At 36.5% G+C, this 18,568-nt stretch overlaps 2 protein-coding genes across 7 annotated transcripts; one reads left to right on the forward strand and one right to left on the reverse strand.

The window, feature by feature from the left end:
- Nucleotides 1-4,267: 4,267 nt before the first annotated feature.
- LOC104222219 (ribose-phosphate pyrophosphokinase 1-like) lies at nt 4,268-18,239 on the reverse strand. 2 transcript variants are annotated; one of them, XM_070147615.1, is made up of 9 exons: nt 17,993-18,239; nt 17,086-17,250; nt 15,067-15,315; nt 14,732-14,875; nt 14,482-14,649; nt 12,971-13,040; nt 12,646-12,727; nt 11,724-11,904; nt 4,268-4,605 (listed from the first exon to the last, which is right to left on the reverse strand). In XM_070147615.1, the coding sequence occupies exons 1-8, from the start codon at nt 18,128-18,130 to the stop codon at nt 11,724-11,726; spliced, it is 1,197 nt and encodes a 398-aa protein (XP_070003716.1). In that variant the 5' UTR covers nt 18,131-18,239; the 3' UTR covers nt 4,268-4,605. The 2 variants fall into 2 exon arrangements, with proteins under 2 accessions (XP_070003716.1, XP_009771727.1); XM_009773425.2 differs by lacking the exon at nt 4,268-4,605 and having other exon boundaries at nt 11,497-11,904.
- On the forward strand, nt 4,553-10,394 carry LOC104222218 (two-component response regulator-like APRR2). 5 transcript variants are annotated; one of them, XM_009773420.2, is made up of 12 exons: nt 4,553-4,684; nt 5,227-5,439; nt 6,047-6,126; nt 6,390-6,456; nt 6,921-6,967; nt 7,067-7,144; nt 7,221-7,769; nt 8,151-8,291; nt 8,679-8,954; nt 9,063-9,131; nt 9,267-9,344; nt 9,887-10,394. In XM_009773420.2, exons 2-12 carry the CDS (start codon nt 5,310-5,312, stop codon nt 10,052-10,054), a joined length of 1,683 nt encoding a protein of 560 aa, XP_009771722.1. In that variant the 5' UTR covers nt 4,553-4,684; nt 5,227-5,309; the 3' UTR covers nt 10,055-10,394. The 5 variants fall into 5 exon arrangements, with proteins under 5 accessions (XP_009771722.1, XP_009771723.1, XP_009771726.1 ...); XM_009773421.2 differs by having other exon boundaries at nt 4,599-4,719; XM_009773424.2 differs by lacking the exon at nt 4,553-4,684 and adding an exon at nt 4,741-4,837.
- Nucleotides 18,240-18,568: the final 329 nt, after the last annotated feature.

Here is an 18,568-nt window from a genome sequence, read left to right on the forward strand (position 1 = left end):
AGAGTGAGAGTGACCTACAAAAGGCTTTGGCTGAAAGTAAGAAGAAAAGGATGAATAAAGGAAAATGTAAGGTTGCAGAGTCCTATGAAGCTATTGATGTTGAGGAGATGGAACAGGTCCATCAGGAGGACCATGCAACAATGGAGGTTCAGAACCCCAAGACCAAAAAGTCCAAGACTTCTTCCAAGAAGTCTGCATCTGTGTCTAAGGTTGCTGAACCTTCATTGGCCAAGAGGACAAGGTCTGCAGTGAAAAGCAAACAAGTTAAAGTTTCTGAAGATGAGGAGTGGAGTGGTGAAGAAGAAAGTGAGCCAAGTGGTGAACAAGACAATCTGTCCATGTTTGGCAAAAGAAAAATTTTGAAGGGAAGATTGTTGAAAGACTTAGTGGAACCAGGAATGGTTCGTTCGGTTGATGTTCTAGCTGTTCAGGGCAAGAAGGACATGGTCCTTCAGATGGACGGAAGGTTAGCCAGGAATGAGATCATTGAATTCATGGTAAATGTTGAGGTCAAAGAAGGCAGAGTCACCATCCAAGTAAAAGAAGTTCAAGTGACATTTGATGCAGAGAAGCTGGGAGAGATTCTAGACATCCCTGCTGAGGGATATATTGATTACACCAGACAGAGATGGCCAAGTCTGGATTCCCTTCCTCATGCCCTTGAAATCACTAGGAGATTCTGTAATGTTAAAGAAGTGAATGAGGCCAAGTTTGTGCACAAGAGTGAGATGAAGCCACAACACAAAGTTATTTTTGAGTTTGTCAACAAGTGCCTACTACCCAGGCAGGAGAGAAGGCATATTGAAAATTATATGGACTTAGTTCTGATGGAGTGCCTTGAAAGTGGAAGGCGAATTAACTGGCCTACATTCATCATTAAGCTACTGGATAGGGTTATAAATGGCTCCAAGACTCATGCCACCCCCTATGGCTTTATTCTGACTACGGTTCTGAAAAGGTGCAATGTGCCTCTGAAGAAATGGGAAATGGCCACAAGCAAGGATTACTTTGGCATTAACACTCTGTTTTCTTGTGACTATTGAGTCAATGCCATTTCAAATGAACTTGGTTCATCCAAGAAGACACCTATCAACAGTAAAGTCAGGGCTCTTGTTCAGGAAAGTGAGGCCAAGGATGTTGAGATAGCTAGGCTAAAGTCTCGCTTAGCAGAGGTTGAATCTGAGAGGGATGCTCTCAGAACTGAGCTTACTAAGGAAAAGGAGAAGAATGATGGGATTCTTCACAATATGTTGAATCTTCTCCAAGCCCAAAACCAACCCTCTAGCTCCCCCAAGCCTTAGAAATTCTAGCCTTTATCTCCTGAACCTATCTAGTACCTTCAGTGACCCGGATTAGGGATTTTTCTTTCTTTTTGCTCATGTTTTGAATATTTTTTGCTTTCTGGTTGTGGATTGTGGTAGCAACATATCTTCTATCAATGATATCTACTGTTTTTGCTCTTGTTGAATGTTAATATTTCCTTGATAGTTTAAATATATTTTCTTAATTACTGATGATTAATCCATGATTGCACTTGCAGTTGCCCCAGTGGCCATGAGTACTTATTAAAAATTTGGGACTCACACTTTGTGTATGCAACTTTTCAATGATGCCAAAAGAGTGAAGAGATATTGTGCTTTATATATTCTGAATAAGTGATGTTTATAACCTAATTAACATGGTCCTTGATGATACGTGAATTTTTCTCCACTTTGTATTGATGGTTAAGCTGAGTTCTTACAAGGTCTAAGTGAGTAAAAAAACACAGAGTTTGTCATCATCAAAAAGGAGGAATTTGTTGGCCCAAGTAAATGTGAAGTTTTGAAGACGGACAAAAGAACTCAGACATGGACCAGGTCCATCTTGTGAAGCACAGTCGTGATCAACCTAAACATGTGAGATGCACGTGAAGGAGATAAATCTAACTTATCAGAAGTAATATCTCCTGATCTGATCGAAAAGGTTGCATATTGGATAAGGAGAGAAAGACTCCTTATACGAAGAGAACAGAGTTTAGGAAAAGGATAGAATTAGAGTATGAGATCAACTAGAACTCTTCTACCATAGAAGAGTAGCATATGTATCCCAATCAATCACTAATTACTAACCTCTTAAATATAAGTGTTATTCTCTTTTATAGGTAATGCACATAAGCAGAAGTAAAATGTGAATTGAGAGCAAAATAGCAAGGCAATTTTGCAAACAATTTATGTGTGATTCAAGAGTGCAATCCTGAAGCTACTTGAACCAGATAGAAGAACTAGTTCCAAGTGTCTATCTTTTACTTCTAGTTCAATTGTAGTAGGTGATTTTATATTGTACTTTTCAGCTTTTATAGAAGCGATTGTATTAGGTACTTAGAGTTTTCAAGTTAGAGTTAACCTAAAGTTGTCGCTATAGTTGAGGTTGTGTGCCACAACGGGATTAGAGTTAAGCCTAGGTTTACGAAAGAGTTTTTGTAAATGCAGTTTTTGGCTCAGTGATTTTAGTGGAAGTTTGGGAAAATCCTACTGAGTAGTAGGTCATGATTTTTCACCTTTTGAGCCAGGTGTTTTCCACGTAAAAATCTATGTGTTCTTTATTTTCTTTACTTATTATTCTGCAAACAGTAGTAGTTGGAACACATAGAAGAACCAGGTCCTTCTATAATCAAGTTAAGCGAAAATTGGATACTGCACAAATCCCCCTCCCCCCTCTTGTGTTGTATTGAAGTATAAAACATCACCTTGTAATCCCAATACATTTAAGAGTTTGAGTGCTACCGCCAAGAAGTATGTTGAGATGATTGGATTTCTCTGCTCTTAAGGAGGTTTGAAAAGAAAAAACTTTTTGTCGAGAGTATTTTACCTTTTTAGTATATTTATCCAGCTTGAATCTGAATTAGTCACACCATCAAGTGCACAGATAGCCATTTTAATGGAAGCTATTAAGAGATTAGTTGCAGGGGCGGCCCTTCCATAAAGCAAGTAAAGCAACTGCTTTAGGCCCCATATTTATGGGGGCCCATTTTTGTTATATCTAATAGGCTATGTATAAGTTTAAAAAAAGGTTATGTGAAGTGAAAAATTTTGATTTCTTTCTTTAACAAGTATAGAGAAGAAAGATTTGCAACTGCTATGATTTCTGCTAAGAAACACTTGAATCGAACTTGAATTTTGTAAGAAACGTATGATATTTAGGAAGAAACAATTTGATGAGAATGTTGATAATAAAATCTCAAAATCTTTCGAAGAGTCCTTTGAAGGTGATTACTTTATATATATTAGACTAGGCTATTCTTTTTTACTTCAAAATAGATTTGAACAATTCGAAGCATATAAAAATATTTTTGGTTTTTATTTAGCAGTAAAACTTAAGATCACTAGATGATGAAAATTTGAAAAATTATTGTCTTGATCTTGAATGTTCCTTAAAGTATAATAATTAGTTTGATATTGATGGTTTAAATTTATTTTCAAAATTAAAAATATTAAGAAAAATAGTACAATATAATTAGAAGATAACAGTTTAATTGATACACTCGGTCAAATAAAAAAATTGATTCTTTTTCTAATGCCTATATTACTTATGGAATAATGTTAATAACTCTTTTTTTTCGTCGTTTCAGTGGAAAGAAATTTTTAAAATTGATAAAATCTCACAAAGATCAACAATGTCTCAATAAAGGTTAAATGGATTAGCTATATTGTCAATTAAAAAAAATTATTAGGAGATATTGATTATAAGAAAATTATTAATAACTTTGTATTTAAGAAACGCTAGAAAAATAGCTCTTCAAATAAATAAATAATTTTTTTTTAAAAAGAAAAAAAGTTAAGGCCCCTCATTAAGTTTGGCTTTAGACCATAAAACTCGTCGGGCCGCCCCTGATTAGTCGGTACTTATTTTATCATAAAATTTTAAACTAAAAATCTTAAGTTCAGGACAACTCAGAACATTTGAAAAAAAAATGAAATTTCGAACTAATTTCTAAATAGAAGCCATTTAGAATGGCTACGTGGTGTTATTTCTGCCCACACATATTCAAGAGTTCTTTTCTTTGTAAACCCAATATATTCAAGAGTTTAATTGTTATATCACCAAGAAGTATGCTAAGATGATTGGATTTCTCCACTCTTAAGGAGATTTGAAAATAAAAAGCTTTTTGTGGAGAGTGTTTTACCTTTTTAGAGCATTTATCTGACTTGAATCCGAATTATTCACACCATCAAGTACACAAATAATCATTCTAAGGGATTCTATTTAGTGAATAGCCCGAACTTATACAATTCAGAACATCTAAAAAATCAAAATTTGGGACGCATGGACTAATTCCCAAATAGCAGCGTTTTAGAGTAGATATATGGTGTCATTTCTACTTGGATTATAGATACTCCTACATATAATAAACATAAATCTTATAAACTTTTTGACCAATGGTGAGGTGAGGTAGCCAATTGCGTATACTGTGGTCCGCAGCAGCAGTAACTGCACTTAAATCCCCGCGGCCCTTCTCTCTTCTTGAATATATATATAATAATACTGTTTTCTCTCTTTTTCAGTCTCACTGTCTCCCATCTTTCTCTCTCCTTTATATCTCTGTTTCTTTCCCTGTCCATTTTCCAGCTACATAGTCGATGCAAATTAAATATACAATCAATAAAACATCCATATCAAGAAACAAACACCAATACTAAAAACTGAGGTGGTCTCCTAAACTTTCCTTTTCACTTCCCATAGGTACTTACTGGGAATGTATATATAACTACTTCTGATTAAATTTATTGCTTTCTTTTTCTTTTTATATATGCATTATCTCCAAAAAAAAATCATATACTACATATCCATGCATCAAAGGGTATAAAAAGCTTTCTTTTAATTTTCTGTTTTAATCATATATGCACAGTTTTCTCTTTTTCCTTTTCTTGATCAAGTAATTTGAAACAAATTAAGGTGGTGTTGGGATTGTGACGTTTGTGTATTCACATGGCTTAGTACTATGTTGTCTTTTTCTTTGTTAGTATATTTGAAGATCCCACACTCGGGTATTGTGTTTTTGTTGTTTTATACTATATGTTGCAGCATGTCCTCTCCCTAAAAGCATAGTACTTTATTAGCTTGAAAATTTAAACAAAATATATGATATCATGTTTGGTTTGCACTATGAATCTTATCAATGCTTCTACTGAAAATTCTACAGTTTTTGATTGAGGATGTTAATTAATGAGGAGAATTTTTGGTCTGCAGATAGATGCGATGCTGAGAAATGGTCAACTTAATTAGAGGCTCTTTTAATTTAGCTGCCTGAAAAGGATGCCAGTTATTCAGAAATGGTTTGCACTGAGAATGAATTATTGGGGTGGAATGATTTCCCAAAAGGACTTAGAGTTCTTCTTCTTGATAAAGACTGCAATTCTGCCTCTGAGATGAGATCAAGACTTGAGCAAATGAACTATATTGGTAAGATCTCCTTTCTTTCTTTTTGTTAATTTACTTTTCTTCCTGTTTTTTTCCTTTGATCTGCAATCATTTCCATCTTTTTTCCTTTAAACTTTTGAAAGACAGCCAGCAGTTACCCCTACTGTTTACTGGCTTAGTAACCGGTGATTTACCATTCTCTACAAAATTTCAGTTTAGTGTTGTAGCTATCAGTGTGATTGATTTGAAAAGTAACAAAGGCTTTTGGTAGTCTTCCTTCATTTTGCGAATTAGCTTGCGACATCTCATCTTATTTATGGCCTCAACTTGTTAATTTGTAGTCCTCAACTTGCTACTCATCCCCAGCAATACTGTCTGATAAGGCAAAGACTAGATGAGAGAGCCTCTAAAACGCCTTTGAGGCGGCCATATGTGCATAAGTCTCATGGGGCTAATGCTGACAATTCGCCCTTATGCACGCTGTCTCCGATATTTGTCATGATGCTCCAATTGATCTGAGCAAAGTTTTAATGACTGGACTTGATCCTGTTTGGAACATTCCATCTGTTGCAATGCTTCATTTACACACACACACACATATATATATATAATCTTCATAGATGTGACAAAATCATTCATGTCCTTGCAGTTTACGTGTTCTGTGATGAGAATGAAGCTTTCTCTGCAATCTCAAGCAAGTCGGAAGTATTCCATCTAGCCATTGTAGAGGTAAAGCTTTTTTCTTTCTTTTTTTCTACACTAGGAACTTTTACCCTTCAACTTCATATTGTTTTCATGTAGACAATTAAGCTTGGGTTGTGATATATTTTTGTTTTATGGAGAAACAGATTTTCTTAAGTTATTATATGCTGCAACTAAAACAGCTTTAGTGCTCCTTGTCCATTTTCACTTTATAGTGGTTTATTACCAGAAAGTGAAGCAATGCCAATGTTTTCTTACTGTTTATGTATGTGTCTGTAAATTGTCAACAGGTAACTGCGGGCAACAACGATGGGGGTCTCAAATTTCTCGAAATTGTTAAAGATCTGCCAACTATAAGTAAGTGCTTCTGTATTGTAATTAGAGGCATACTTCAGAAGTCTAAACTCCTATATATACTAGCAAGCCTTGTGGTTACCAACCGTTATAAGTGAAGTTGTATCTTTGTCCCAAATCTTGTTCTTGGAATTCATACTTACTTAAGTTAGATCTAGTGTTAAGTTCACAGCTTTTTTATCTTTCATTTTTTTAAGTGATTCTAGATTCATAAAATAATATTGTAAAAAAGAGCCGCAGGGTCCGGGAAGGGCCACACACCACGGGGTGTGATATAGACAGCTTACCCTGATACAAGCATTAATAGCTATTTCCACAGCTCAAACCCAGCCTACCATAAAACAATATTGTGAAAAGCACAAATTATCTCTGCTTAGAAATATCATGAAACAATAAAACTTAGAAACTTTACTTGCTCTTGAGAGTGAAATATTTCTGATAGAACTTCTTTAATCCTTTTTTTCCAGTGGTTTCAAGTATTCACTCCATTAGCACCATGATGAAGTGTATAGCGGTGAGATCTCGTGGCTCACATTTTCATTTGATACAATTTTTTGGGGGTAATAAAGTGAAATTATTGAACTATATCAAAATGAATTTTGATGTTTTGCAGCTTGGTGCAGTTGAGTTCCTTCAGAAACCATTATCAGATGATAAACTAAGAAATATATGGCAGCATGTAGTTCACAAGGTTCTTCCTAAACTTCATTCAGACTGTTGAGCTTATTATATGTGGAGGAAAATCTGACTTTTATTAGCTGGAACAGGCATTTAATTCTGGAGGAAAGAATGTCTCTGAGTCGCTTAAGCCGGTCAAAGAATCTCTTTTGTCCATGCTAGAGCTCCAACCAGTTAAGAGTGAAGCAGATAATGAAAATTCTAATGGAGTTTTGACCACAGTGGTGGAAAACCAAAAAGAATTACCACCATACTGTGATAAATATCCAGCTCCTTCAACTCCACAACAGAAACAAGGAGTAAGGTCAGTGGACGATGGCGATTTCCAAGATCATACTATCTTGTCAACTGAACAAGATAGTGGGGTGAATGAAGGGGACACAAAATCTGTTGAAACTACTTGTTGCGATTCTGTTGCTGAGACTACTGTCCTGGCGGATTCTCCAGGGCGACTAGGAGAGGCTATCACAAAAGAGGAGCATGATTTTGCTGCTGATCAGAAGATGGAGGATCACATTGCTACTTGTTCACAAAATAATGACTGCCCGGGCAATAGCAGTACTCATTCTGCTGACTCTAGTAAAGCATCTGGTCTCCATAGATCAAGTGGGACGAAAGCTAATAAGAAGAAGATGAAGGTAAGATGGAACAAGTGCTGACTAACTCTATGACTGACAATAGTAGTAATAATGTATTGGGTGACCTTGACTGCTAGTAACAACAACAACAACGACAAACCCAGTGAAATCTCACAAGTGGAGTCTGGGGAGAGTAGTGTGTACGCAGACTTTACCCTTACCTTAAGAAGGTAGAGAGTCTTTTTTAAGGTAGACCCTGACGCAAGATGACCTTGACTGCTAGTGTTAAGCAATAAACAGAATTTGATATTTTGCAATCAGAATAGGGTCCAAGTAAAGTTTAGCTTGTGCTTTTTTAGCATTATGTAGTTAACTAGAATCCTGGTTTATTTTGGATCAGTTGTTTTCGGGAGTAAGCTTTTGTCTCTCCTTTGGATCCAGGTAGACTGGACACCTGAACTACACAAGAAATTTGTTAAAGCAGTAGAGCAACTCGGTATAGATCAAGCCATTCCTTCTCGAATACTGGAGCTGATGAAAGTAGAAGGTTTGACGAGACATAATGTAGCTAGCCATCTCCAGGTTGGCTGAGTTCTGTTCTTTGATAATTTAATACTAGTATCTTTTTCTTTTAAATCAAGCTTTTCAATGCGTGAAAATGAATGCAAAAGCAAGCGTTGCCTGCTGGATAGAAGGGAGCAGATACATAACCTCATAATGCAATAAATTTAATAAGGAGCAAAAAGAAGTCCTAACTTGACTAAACCATGGTCCGTTTGGTAGGATGAGAAACATGCTGAAAATTTATTTCACCAAAAATGTTCTGATTTGGGCATGGAAACATCAGTAAACATCGTCATATCCAGTCTGTTTTGCCCGTCAAGTCAAGTATTTTGGAGTCATCTTAAACAGTTTTTACGGATATTTTGTTCAGCTCAAGAACAGTATCGCCTTTTGAATTCCATGCAGAAATTTAGAATGCAACGGAGGCAAATTTTGCCAAAGGAAGATGAGAAAAGATGGCCTCGTCCTCAACCTAGAGATTCAGTACAGAGGAGCTACTATCCACATAAAGCTGTCATGGCCTTCCCAACATATCATTCAAATCATGCACCCGCTTCTGGTCAATTCTATCCTGCCTGGGTACCACCAGGTAACTACCCAAATGGTGCACATATGTGGGGTTCGCCTTACTATCCTGGATGGCGACCGTCTGAGACTTGGCACCGGACGCCTCATCCAGGGGTAATTTTTCCATCCCTAACTAAATTATTTCTGTTTAGCTGAAAGTAAGTGTTTTACTGAATTCGGAGTTCAAAGAACTAAAAAAATCTGTTATTTGATGATCTGCAGCTATGTGCTGATGTATGGGGTTGCCCTGTTACGCCTCCATCTTTCGGATCATGTCCACCGTATCCTCAGGTAAATGCGTAGGTGCTACTATCTTCTTTGAATGTTTGTGTTCAATTCAGCAGTATAAACTGGCTGTTCTATGTGAGTGACCACTTGGACTATGTTCATAAATCATAACTCTGCACCATTGGTTGGAATTTGCAGAATGCATCTGGATTACACAGGGCTGCGGGAATACAGAATAGATATAGCATACTAGAGAAATCACTTGATCTTCAGCCGGTAAGTTTGGCCAGTTACTATAGTCAGGGTTTTATATATTCTCTAGATTTAAATTTCGGATATTGGGAGTTCTCTATTGTTAGTATACAAGGAGAAACTTGCACTTGCGAAATACTGTATATGTTTTCCACTTTTGCAATTAGAGAACAAAAATCAATAAACAAATATATTTCAGTTTAGCCTTGTGAGTTCTCTTGCTAGTAGTGCTTGCTGAACAAAGGAATGCAATGAACAAGAGGTTTTAGGTTCATATGCATTGTCGCTCTTCTTTTCTATTCCCAATAAAGCAAGAAGAAAAACAAAAAAACCTAGTATCCGCATTGAGCGGATAATATATAATTTTAAATATAAATACTCTTACCAAAATTTCTGACTTCGAATTAGGAAGAGAGTTGAGTACTTTGCGCGAATTATTCTACAAACTCACAAAAATGTTTGACGTACTAGTACTAAATATTTTAACACATTCATAATGAATTCACGTACCATGGATGGTGTTTGTTATAAAAATTTCTCTGAAATGCTATGTTGGGGTTTTGCAGGCCGAGGAGGTGATAGATAAGGTAGTGAAGGAGGCAATAAACAAGCCATGGTTGCCTCTCCCCTTAGGCCTAAAACCTCCTTCCACAGAGAGTGTTCTCGACGCGCTCTCCAAACAAGGCATCTCCACCGTCCCTCCACGCATCACTGGCTCTCTCCGCCCCCATTGACATGGTTATTGCCACGCAACGGAGGCGCGTAGTTACAAGCTCCAATCAGACAAACCAAGCGCGTGGCGCTGACTAGACCTGACAGAAAGATCATTTTACTGATCCGATAAAGGACTTTGCTCGTGTGCTGTTTCCTTTTTTTGTTGTGCGGCACAGAATGGGCCACGTTTATGGCTTTGATTAGGCACGAGAAATGTTAGAAATTCTTGTAAATAGTAGATCCCAAAAAGTAGCGTCATCTTTGTAGCCAAATTCGGGATATTGGGCTGTTGAGTGGGCCATGTCGATTGCCGTTGGAATAATGGATTGGGTTAATCTTTGGGATTAAACTTTTCAATAATCTTTAATACTCCGTAATAATAAAAAAAGAACATCAAATGCGAATTTGGACAACATTTATCCATCACACGTAAATACTTTTATGATGATGGGAACAGTATAAAGACTAACTACTTTAGGGAGACTAAGGTATTTTTCTTGATATTCATGATTAGTAGTTGTAGCTCTCAATTTTCTTAGCAAACAAACAAGGAACGCTTCTTTTTTAAATTTCTTTTCTTTAACAAGAAAAACTTCTTAGTATACAGATGCTGTCCAAATAATTTACATAACATTCAGTCATTCACAATAATCTGCCGGCGAGTGATAGCTCTCAATTTTATATCAAAACTTATTAAGTTTGATTGTCCAAATAGTTTCTCACTAAAGGGTAAGTGTTTTTAGCATTCATAATAATTTGCTGCCGAGTGATAGCCAAGCATTTGTTTGAAAACGTCATGAGTCGTGGTCAGTCCACTATGTACTCCTACCAAATTATTAACAAATTCTGTTGTTGTGGAGTACAAGAACATTTGGCCCAGGACGCAAGACTTTGACACTATGTGGTTGGAGTTATTCAACAATCGAATGTTTCTTCAGTTTTAAACTGTCACTACGTGACCCTATTTGATCGGGCACGAAATTTAAGAAAAAGATAAAATTTTGAAATTTGTGATTTAAACATTGTCATAATATTCTTGTGGCCAAAAGAACTTGTTCTTAAGAGACAGTTTCAGTTGTTTTTTCAGTAAACTAAAATGGAGAGAGTAACAGATTTTCGCCCAATTTTTTTGACCCTCCAAAAACCTGTATTGACCTACCTATAGAGCCCTATTGCTTCATCTATATGGTTAAGTGTGTGCGTCTGCAAAGAAATACAAGTGTGAAAATACTATAGAAGATTTGTTCACTCTGTTGGCAGCTACAAAGCCATTCCCTTATCCAAAGGTTAGAGAAACAACAACAACCCAGTATAGTCCCACAAGTGGGGTCTGGGGAGGGTAGTGTGTATGCAGACCTTACCTCTACCCCGATGGGGTAGAGAGGATGTTTCCGATAGACCCTCGGTTCAAGAAGACGAAAAGACAAAAAGAAAAAATATATAAGTACCAACATGGAAATAATAACAACACAAGAACCAGTAAATAGATGAAAGGCAGAAATAATGACCAGTAAATAATGCCCGGCACTATGCAAACGGATGAGTAGCCAAAGGGTAGAGAAAGTAGAAGGAATTTCATGCAAGTGGAAGATCCAGTGAAATAAGGGAGAAAGATTCTGAAAAAAAAAAGTTGCATGAACAAGCTAAACACGCGAGTTAGTCAGCGTAAATGAGGGGTTGTACTCCTACCTACTGGAAAATGCTACTCACAGAAGAATCATCATGCACGCGCCAAATTGTTTCACCAAGAAGGTTTGCAACTGAAAGAACAGTCAGCTGTGGGAAATAGTTTTTGTCCATCACTGGAATTGTGTTTGTAGTGATAACCTCTTGAAATAGGCCACTCGACAACCTTTCAACTGCTGGGGGGCTGTCATCACAAAATAAGCAACAGTTGATTAATAAAGGCAACAGCAAGCGATATGCATTATGACTAAATTACTAACCAGTCTAAAGAATTTATCAGAAATGTTGAAAGCCAGAGAAAGAGAGCAATAGCATTTGTATGCAGTAGACACAAAAGCGCCATCATAAGTCTAGTCTTGACATCAATGTTGTACAAGTCTAACACAAGATAGACCTCCCATAATGTCCAATTCACCTAAATTTGCTTTGAACGATATGGATGATGTTCAAGAGAAGATATTTACATGATGGTTTGAACTTACTCCCATATGGGATTCTCTACATCTAGTAATCATTTATCTAATCTTCAAAACTACAAAAGACTACTACACCAGTTTTTCTCTTGTATTAGGTAATGCTAAATAATCTCGCACCAATTATCAGTTCTAACTCCACAACACTTGGACGGAAGATTAATATGTCAGTTTGAAAAAGTATGGTGATTCCATATTTGCACAGGGATCAACCATGCTCCCATTCCATAATTACTGTTGCAATAAAACCGGAATTTAACCATGATTCATGGACAACCAAAAGGATAGAACAATTTTCACACAGCAACTGTCATGTTTCATGTTAAAACATCATATACAATCACGTGCGTAAAAATGGATCCATATTTACCAAAACGACAACGCTGCTGAAAGCTTACTCCAAAATATATCTAAGATTTTTACATATTTGTACAAAAGCAAAGTAACGTTACCTAAAAACAGCATGTGAACAGCATGCATAAACTTCCCTTGCTCCCACATCATGCAGAAGTTCTGCACCTTTGGCAATAGTCCCTAAGAGCAAGAGCAACAGAAACATAAGGAAATTTATGTAAAAACTGCGGTGGAAGTTCTTGTTGAGACACTTCACAATCTTAAGAGTGACGATAATAGAAGGTAACATATTTCCACGCAACGAATAAAGAAGGACGCTCAAATCACTACAGTTGACATTAACATCTCTTCGAAAAGGTAGAAGAGAAAATCAGGACCAGTTAGTGGCTAGCCAGAGTGTCCGATATATGTAATCTAGCCCACCTGCTGTGTCAATCATGTCATCCAACATGACTGCAACTTTTCCTTTAACATCACCAATCAGGTTCATAACCTGTAAGCAACAAAAAGACATGGAGTCAAGGACACAATAGGATGCATGAAAAGCAACCAAAAAAATGAAACTGATCCTAGAACTTAAACATGTTCATCGCATTTTATTGCTTTGTCTAGTACTATGAAAACTCTTCGACTCATGTTCTTTGTATTCATAGACTATGAAGCATGGGTGCTACTGGCTTCTGCCTATTTATGTGGATAGTTATTTCTTATTTTAGAAGGTGAAAGTGGTAAAACATAAATAAAAATTTGGTAGATGATTCACACGCATGAGAGCAAACGATACATGAAAATATAGAACCAAATAGAGGTGGAAGGTATAGAACCATTGTAGACAAATGCAGACAACAACTAAAAGACCACTATACGATAATTATTTGATGTTTTAATCTCATTAAGTATTTGGCTTAGATCAGGTATACTGCCAGAGATCACTGCGGCAGCAGTCCTTACATCACACAATTTATTCTGTGAAGATTTTGTTTAGTTTCTTTACATACATGAGATGAACCCAAGTTAGATATACACAAGGATAAACATAATTAAGACGAAAGATTTCTTTCAATAGATGGGAAACAATCACTTGAAGTTTAAAGATTATATTGCTCAACTACATGAAATACTTTAGGGAAGAAACTTTATTGCAGCCACTATCGAATTACCAGTCATAAAGATCTTTTACAGAGCATTTACCATGGGACCCAAACTCAATGGCAAGGGAGGGCCCCCAAAAGATCAGCGGGGAGCTTTTCTACCTTCCTTTACTCCCTAAAAAAGTGGAAAAAGAACAGAATTAGGAGTGAAAGGGCTTCAAGAACTCAGGAATTCCACCCAAAAGAAACTTGCTTGGCTTGTCCATAACTTGGCTAGGTCGATACCGGGGACTAAAGTATGATATAGTGGTGGAGCTACATCCCCACATGTTTTTTTAAAAGGTAAGTATTTTAATTGATAGCATCCAGAGGATGCAACACAAAATGCAATTAAGATTAGCTCCAGTGCATATTAGTTGAATTTGTGCAAATTGCACCAGCAAAAGAGGTTAGTCAAACACCTAGCTTTCAGAGAGTGGTTGCGAGTTAGAAATCCATCAAAACACCTGCGATTTCTTTATATCCAGATGCACCACAAAAATACAGGCAGGAAACATTAGCCAGATTTTCTTCACTGGCTTTCTAACTCTCCAAAGACCCCAGCTTGTATAGGCATCTCTAACAAGTGTAAGACCAACACTTTGGTCTCAAGCCAAATCAGACTTGAAAAGGTTTTGTCTCACCTATTTTCTTTTCCCATACTTACCTGGAAAAGGAATACCAAGCACACTGATGTAACTGAGATACATCTACCTCATATATTTATTAACTTAAGAAACCGAATGCCACAGGAGATAAAAACTGTATTAAGTGTGAAATCGCAAACTCCAGCTCTGAAAATACCTCAGCAAGATTGTGGCCCTGGCGTCTTTTATCGACAATGGCTAAAGGTGCATCAGACAACTTTTTTGCAAATGCACGTGCTCTAGCAACTCCTCCAACATCAGGAGAGACCACAACCAGATCATTGGAAGAAATCTTCTTGCTAGCAAGGTAATCGAGGATAACAGGCTAGCTTGAACAAAAAAGGCAAATTGCCTATCAGCTAAATAAATTTGCAGTTCTTAATGATACTGACATACTGAAAGATTACCTGACAGTGCACGTGGTCCACTGGAATGTCAAAATAGCCCATGGATTGCCCAGAGTGAAGATCACAAGCAAGAACACGATCTGCACCTCCTTTCGTTATCATATTTGCAACCAATTTGGCAGCAATGGATTGACGACCTTGTGTCTGAAGCCATATAAAATATGGTAAATAAAAACCTACTTAAAATGTCCCTTTTGTTAATTATTTATTTATGTCAAAGACCAGAAGATGTAAACATTGATTTCTTTTCTTTTCAACAAGTGATAACTCCTTGGAGTCAAAAAATATGAAAACTAAATACACCAAACATAAAAGCTGCACACAAAGAAACTTGCCTTCCTATCGGCTCTGGCATATCCAAAATATGGAATCACCGCGGTGATTCTTTTGGCTGAAGCCCTTCGGCATGCATCTACCATCACCAAAAGCTCCATGAGGTTTTCATTGGCTGGAGGGCAAGTCGGCTGAATCAAGAAAACATCACAGCCTCGAACACTCTCCTGCAACTGGACATAAATTTCACCATCAGCAAAGCGCTTGATGTTGATCTTTCCCAGTTCAAGCCCCATGTTCCAAGCAGTTTCCTAAGCGACAAAAAAAAGACTGCATCAGCTGAGAAAAGAAGTATGGCGTAAAAGTTGAAAGTATTTAAATGGATTTCAGAGCTCGAATAACAATTCATGCAGCAACTGGGCATTTTAGACATAGATAAGGATGGTGGCAACCTTGGGAAAAAGAAAAACGAAGAAATACTACTCAATTATCCTTGTTTTTTGTCATCCATCATCCTTTTTCACTGGCCTTCCTGTTTACTTTTTATATTTTCAATTTTCATCACCTTGATATATAGGAGTCCGGAAAATTAAGACCAGAAAGAAGAGAGGGGAGGGGGCTGTTTGCGCTAATCCTTAACATTATTAAGCTGAAACTAAAATGCATTTCTACTCCACTTCGCATACAATCTTTACAAGACTGGCAATTGAGTATTAAATATATCAGTTAATTAAAAAGAATTTACTTCATGAGGAAAGAGAAATTGAAGCAACAGTGTCCACCCTGAAACATACACCTAACACCATCTTCTGTAATAACAAACTATATCCACGTAGGCACAATGGAATAAGCTCAAGGGAAAGAAAAATATACAGTTTCAGGGAGTCCTCCACGATTTGGTTACCATTTCCTCGTGTGACAAGTCCAAATTATGTGTATTTGGTTGACACATTAGATGATGACAAACTTAAGCTACTAAGACCTCATATATCCCCCACCACTATACCCACCCCACACACACGAAAAAAGAAAAGAAGGAGAAACAACAAAGTCTGCAAATAACTTACTCCAAATGTTCCAATGTATAAGACACTCTTTCCATATAGGAAGCTCCAAAATGTTTAGCATTCTATTTCTATACCACTTTTCAGAATTTAAATTGGTCTTAGATGAGCTTATTAAGTGGCGCGACATGGTCACTGATAATTCATATAACCGATCCGAACATGAGTTTGGAATTGACGTGTAGCTTTTTCCAGGATTCAAATTCATAAGACTATTCACACTTAATTGTAAGAAAGTTGTCTTGAAAGACCTACTATTTCTTGGAATCCATGCAGAATTAGCTAAAGATAGGGGGGAACAATGAAAGAAAAAGCTCTATATAGGTGTATATCAACTAGTTGGGAATAAGTTTGTCATGTTAGCACGTTTATATAGCTCTGATGCTTAATTTACTAGGAGAATCTTAACCTTTTAAATATATATATGTTACTTTTACTTCTATTTGGTATGATTATGGATGATATGAGTTTAAATGGAGAAACATGGTCAGTGAGGATTCAGACAGCAACTTGATTGGTACTGAGGCGTAATAATTGTTGTTATATTCACATTTTAACTTTGATGTGATGTTTCCCTCTTTTTCGACCACATATATGTGAAGTTAACTTCTTAAACATCATGCCCAGTCAAACAATGCCACAGAAAATGAAACTGAGCGAGTTTATACTTCCACCCTTGTCCTTACGAAGCTCCATCATCAAAGCACATGATAATATGTAACTATTCGGGTGGGGAAGAGGTTGGGATACTACTTGATATAAGTCACCATATCAACTTAGAATCTTGGAAAATATTGAATGTAAATGCTAACCTTTCATTGTTAAAAAATTTACAGAGAACATTTAAGAGTATCCCAGTGTCATTCAAGAGAATCGGGATAATGTTACACAAAAGTAAAGTGGGAGATCACTAACGGTAGACAGAAAGGCCTTATAGTGACATCAAAGACAATGTTAGTATATGACATTACTGATAACTAGGCATCCCCCAAGTCCCTCATATATAGAATTATTTACCTGAGAAAGTGAAGGATTTGCAGTTCCGGAAAATATCTTCAGCTTGGTGTTGTTACTTGTAACTGCATTCTGTAAGCGTTTGGCTTGCAAGAATGCTGGAAGTGTCTCATCATTAATGATTGGAATAATAGGCTTCTCATCCACTGGTTTATTGATTTCACAATTCTAAGACAAAAAAAAGGACAAGCATTAATAAAACAAACAAGTTTAATTTGCCTAAGCTCCAAAGACTTTGAACCAACCAAATAGGACATTTGACAAAGTGAAGAAAAAGAAAGTCTTTTTGCCTTCAAAGAGATAGATCTCTTGTCTCTTATTCCAAACAGGGAGTAACTATAAGCAATTCAGTAAAAGCTTTTATTCCAAGAATGGCAGTAATCAGAGTACAAAAGCATAACAAACTAATCATTAATATATCATAGTAATCTTTTAGAGATATTTGTAGGTGCTTTAAAAGTTAATATAAGGTACACTAAATCACAGTTTTTTTAATGCAAATACTTTCTATGCAAGAAAAAAGTTGTTGGAGTCTTCAAGTAGTGATAGTATGACGCTTTTAGGAAAGAATGAGTAAAGTAGAGAAGCATAATTAATACTAATAAAAATAGAGGGTGGTGGAAAACTAGAAATTACATGTACACATCCTAATCATTTGTCATAACTTATAAACAATAACCAAACAAGAAACTGTGAGAAAAAAGATTGATTTCATTACATCTCCTCCATCCAAAAGATCAATAACCAAATTAGTTTAACTGAAAGTGGTGAGGAAATTCTGCCTCAAGTCAATGACTGACTGATGAATAGCGACATAGGAGTAGTACATATATATGACTTAATTGTACCCCTGACAAACAAATGAGAGAAGCAAATACAAAAAGGAGGAAGGTAATTAATTAGTACTTACTACGTAGCTGGGAAGGCGGGTTCGTTTGGGAAAGAAGGCTGAGTATCTGAGAGAGGAGCAAGAAGAAGAGAAGAGACAAGTAGAGGATGAAGAAGAGAGGGAAGTTGAATAAGACGATGGCAAAGTCAAAGAAGCCATCAAAACCAGAAACGGATTGGCAGTTGAGAGTTGAGGAAGAAATTAAAGAGGTCGAGGCGCCGAGTTTTTGCTTCTAGTATTAGTGTGGGGCTGCTTTTGTTGTCAGATGATTTTGTCTCCTAGGTTTGACAGTGACAAACAGGCAACCCGCAACTGCCTATATAGCACCACTTCACGTGTTGCTTTCTTTCTTTTAACAAATATAATAATAATAATAATAACGTGTTTTTGTCCTTTTATTTTCCACTAAGTATTACTTCTCCGTGCCATGTGAATCTATTCGACTGAGCACGGAGTTTAAGAAAAAATAAAGATTTTTATAATTTGTGATTCTAAACAAATCAAAAAGGGGCCTAGAGTATTTGTGTAGTTATAAAAACTTCTCATTAAGGGTAGAATTGTAAGTTTAAGCTAAATTATTTTCAAATTTAAAAATGG

The sequence above is a fragment of the Nicotiana sylvestris genome, chromosome 6 (assembly GCF_000393655.2).
Source record: "Nicotiana sylvestris chromosome 6, ASM39365v2, whole genome shotgun sequence".
Taxonomy (NCBI): domain Eukaryota; kingdom Viridiplantae; phylum Streptophyta; class Magnoliopsida; order Solanales; family Solanaceae; genus Nicotiana; species Nicotiana sylvestris.

Coding starts and splice junctions, on each gene's coding strand:
- LOC104222218 (XM_009773420.2), top strand. CDS start 5,310: ATGGTTTGCACTGAGAATGAATTATTGGGGTGGAATGATTTCCCAAAA. Junction 5,440..6,046: donor TGAGCAAATGAACTATATTG/GTAAGATCTCCT, acceptor ATGTCCTTGCAG/TTTACGTGTTCTGTGATGAG. Junction 7,770..8,150: donor CTAATAAGAAGAAGATGAAG/GTAAGATGGAAC, acceptor CTTTGGATCCAG/GTAGACTGGACACCTGAACT.
- LOC104222219 (XM_070147615.1), bottom strand. CDS start 18,130: ATGGCTTCTTTGACTTTGCCATCGTCTTATTCAACTTCCCTCTCTTCT. Junction 14,876..15,066: donor ATGCCAGAGCCGATAGGAAG/GCAAGTTTCTTT, acceptor ATATGGCTTCAG/ACACAAGGTCGTCAATCCAT. Junction 14,650..14,731: donor TGGACCACGTGCACTGTCAG/GTAATCTTTCAG, acceptor TGTTCAAGCTAG/CCTGTTATCCTCGATTACCT.